We start from the raw sequence: 3,541 nt of genomic DNA on the forward strand, positions 1-3,541 counted from the left end.
TACATATATATATGTAAAAAGAAGGGGAATAAATTACAAAAGCTGCAAATGCTGTGGTTGCACTCATACAGAAGTAAAATGAGGGAAAATAAAAAAAACAAACAGAAACTTCATTTGATCCAAAAACAGTCAATGAAAACTACTGACGGAGGGAAGAGGAGCTATGATAAAAACGCCAACGTCCTTCCTTCTCTATCTCTCTCATGCATCAACATAACATGAAAAAAACTCAGATTCCATTCATTTATTCAGACCCAAACCCAAACATTCACATTTTATGTCATAACAAATTTAAGGAGCTTCAACAAGAGAAAAGAATGCAAGTCTTGGAGGAATTTTGATGAACTTTCCATTTTCTATTCCAGATGTTATTTTAATAGTAGCTTGATCTCACATAAAATTACTGACTGTTCTTTCTTTAAATAAATTAAATCAGTGTCCCATGGACAGCAACATGCCAGCTGAAAGTATGCAAGTATTAAACAACATTTTCATTTATAATTGCAGAATTACATAATGTATAATGCAGCCAAATAAAATGGACAATTGCTCCTAATGAACAACAAATGTGGTCATTTAGTGACTAACTGGGCGTGGATAACAGCTGCCTGATTGAACAAGGCTCCTACGTCAGTCACCTTAAAAAAAAAAGTAGAAATAGAAGAAAAAAGGTGAATGTCACATTTTCTCCTAGTATTGTGTGACATGAGGTCCAATAAGAATTTCCATTATGTTTTAGTTTTAGACCTCTGAGCAGTTAAGATGCTCATATAACTTTATTGTTACAAACCAGCACAAGAATCGAATTAATTGATCATGTTTGCTGCACAAACAGGGAATCCGACTTCCAAGACAACATTGTGTATGAACATTTTTTAAAATTAAAAAATTAGAGCAACAAAACTTGTGTTTTTTCTTATATGACATTTGATAACCCAGTAGTGCGACGCTGAAGGAAATGTTGGTGGATGAGTGTGAAAAAGGGCAGATGTCATATCTTCATTTGTGAGACAGGTCTTAGCGTTTTTAAAGGCTCAGGAACTTCGCTATAAGATCACTTTTTCATCAGGCGCCGAAAAAATGCAGTAAATGAAGCAAACAGAACGGATTCATCCAGAGGTTTAAAAATTAGATATTTATGCTTCGATGTGAACGACTTTATCTCCTCGGGGTCCCGCGCTTCAAAGTCTGTGTGGAAACTTTTTCTAGTTTTCAGATGTTTTCTGATAACATGAAGCAGGATGTTGATCATTTTTATCCGATCCTCTAAGAATATAAACAGTTTTGACATTTCTCTGATGTAATCTGGCATTTAACTCATTTTGCATTTAGTATCAAACTTCTGTTTGGCTTCAAGAAAACCACAAAAAACTTGTATAACAAATGCATACAAACAGAAGCTGCCGATTATAAATATTTCATAATATGAATACCTATTATCATTTGCAAACATGCTAATTAATTCAATTAATAATTTTTCTTATAAATAAAAAACAGTATATGTATAAGTACATTGTTGAAAAGAATAAAGTTTTATTGAAATTGTGATAATAAAATGAAATAGTTAATCCTATATAGGGCAAGTTACTGTTTCTGATTACTTGCGTAGCTTTTACAAATGGAGTCCCCCCATCCCTCAGTGAGGTCTAGAAGCACTAGATCTATATCCAGCCATTCATTAAAAATCCTGCTACATGGCTTTATATCTTATTTTGGCATTTGACCAATTAGATGAGCCCTATAATGATATATTACGTAATGTAAGTCAAGAAAAAGGTAAAAAGCTGATTGAAAAGTTAAAAAAGTTACGTTCAAAAGTAAAAAAAACCTAGTTAACTATTATATTTAGATTTATAAACTAAAAAATGTAAGTGCCAGTATCAGCATTAATGCCTCTAAGGTTATGTTAGACCAAAAAACTGTGTTTCTTTCAATTTCGTAGTGTTTTTCAATAAATTCTTATAATTGTATTTTCTTAATGCATTCAGGTAAGTTGGTTTTTCTTGTTGTTACATTGACATACATTTTTGCCATCAAAGTATATTATTGAATGTTACATTTTGAATGTTTAGAATGTAATACGGTCTGGTTTCCAATAACACTATTGGCTTGAAAATTAGATTTTCAAAGTATTTCACTGAGTGCCCTATAAAGAGTTAAGGTACAAAATCTATTGCAGCACAATTGTTAATTATTAAAAAGTTTAATTACCTCATTCTAAGTTTTTTTTATTCTAATTTAGTTTTTCACATTTGTGATACAACCTTTTAAATGTGCCGAAACTCACGTCTCGAGGAAATGAATAAACTTTTTTCTGGCTTTAAAAAGATACGTGACATTAAAAAAAAGTTTTTTATTCTACAACTTAATTATGTTAAATTTAGAACCTTTGCTTGTACAAAGAAAATATTCTGAGAGGTTTACATCTATTCCTAAAAATTAAGCATGAGTTAATTTTGATGTAGAATAAAATTTTATTAGTTTGCTTTTAATCCGAATAAAAGAAAAATTATTATATTTCCTTTAAAAACCCCACTTTTTATTTCTCTCAAATTTTAAGCTCACTACTTTAAAATTCAAACAGGAGACATGCCGACAGCCGCAGAACACAAGGAGGGATAACATTTGATATTTATTAGAACTCTCAATATTTAATTTCCCTAAAGCAGAGTTAGTATAAATGTGAGAGTTTATAAACAGTTATAGACATATTATATAAATAACTAGATAATTAATCCTGTATAAGATTTATAAAGTTAATAATTGTATCATCACATTGAGGCTTAGTTATTATTCACATATAGAATTCATATACAGCAAATTACATTTTCTTCAATTTATTTTCACTTTTCCGTGGATAAAAAACAAACATAAAAGTTTTTTTCATCCATTTCTACCATTTTATAACGGCGTGGAAGTGTAGGAAGATGGGCTGTCTGCTGCTCACAGTCTTTTTTGGCGGCACTTCCTTGTCGATATAAAGTCTCTGAGATCCTCTGTGTTCTTCAGTCGCTAGTGATGAGCTGCGGTGATGATGGAGCTCATGCTGCTGCTCCTCCACACCTTGGCTTACTTCACACCCACAGGCTCAGCAGGTAAGTTATAGACCTCTTTAAATTCCTGACATAAAATAATTCTGTTTATTAATGAAATTAAATAGTATTCTAAACAAACAGCAGCGCTTTAATCAAATTAACCCAGAATTTTCACTAGGAAGATTACTGTAAAAAAACTCTATGACATATTTCTAGAAATAAGTCATAGAGCTATAAGTTATTTCTAGAAAGCCGAAACCTTTAAAAGGTTTTTATTTTCACCCAATGATAATCATATGCTGTTTAAATTCAAAGAATGTCTTAGAATAGTTTTCTAAATATGTTCTTTGAATCATTTTCAATTACTGCAATTTTATGTCTTCTTGCAAAGCGGGAGTTTAGATGCATTAAGTTATGTTTATTTAGTTTGTTTTTAAGATTTATAATTTGGACATTTTCCAGAAAAAGATTTTCTGTCACATCCCTGGTTAGATTTAGCAATATAT

The 3,541-nt window shown here is 31.0% G+C and overlaps 1 protein-coding gene across 1 annotated transcript in view; it reads left to right on the plus strand.

The window, feature by feature from the left end:
- Nucleotides 1-3,004: 3,004 nt before the first annotated feature.
- Nucleotides 3,005-3,541, plus strand: part of LOC107091007 (antigen WC1.1-like) — a 17,943-nt gene continuing 17,406 nt past the window's right edge. Inside the window, exon 1 of the mRNA XM_015384702.1 lies at nucleotides 3,005-3,095. Within this exon, the coding sequence (XP_015240188.1) occupies nucleotides 3,032-3,095 (64 nt within the window). The 5' untranslated portion in view covers nucleotides 3,005-3,031. The remainder of the gene's footprint in view (nucleotides 3,096-3,541) is intronic.

The sequence above is a fragment of the Cyprinodon variegatus genome, unplaced genomic scaffold (genome assembly GCF_000732505.1).
Source record: "Cyprinodon variegatus isolate N-32 unplaced genomic scaffold, C_variegatus-1.0 Scaffold320, whole genome shotgun sequence".
Lineage (NCBI taxonomy): Eukaryota > Metazoa > Chordata > Actinopteri > Cyprinodontiformes > Cyprinodontidae > Cyprinodon > Cyprinodon variegatus.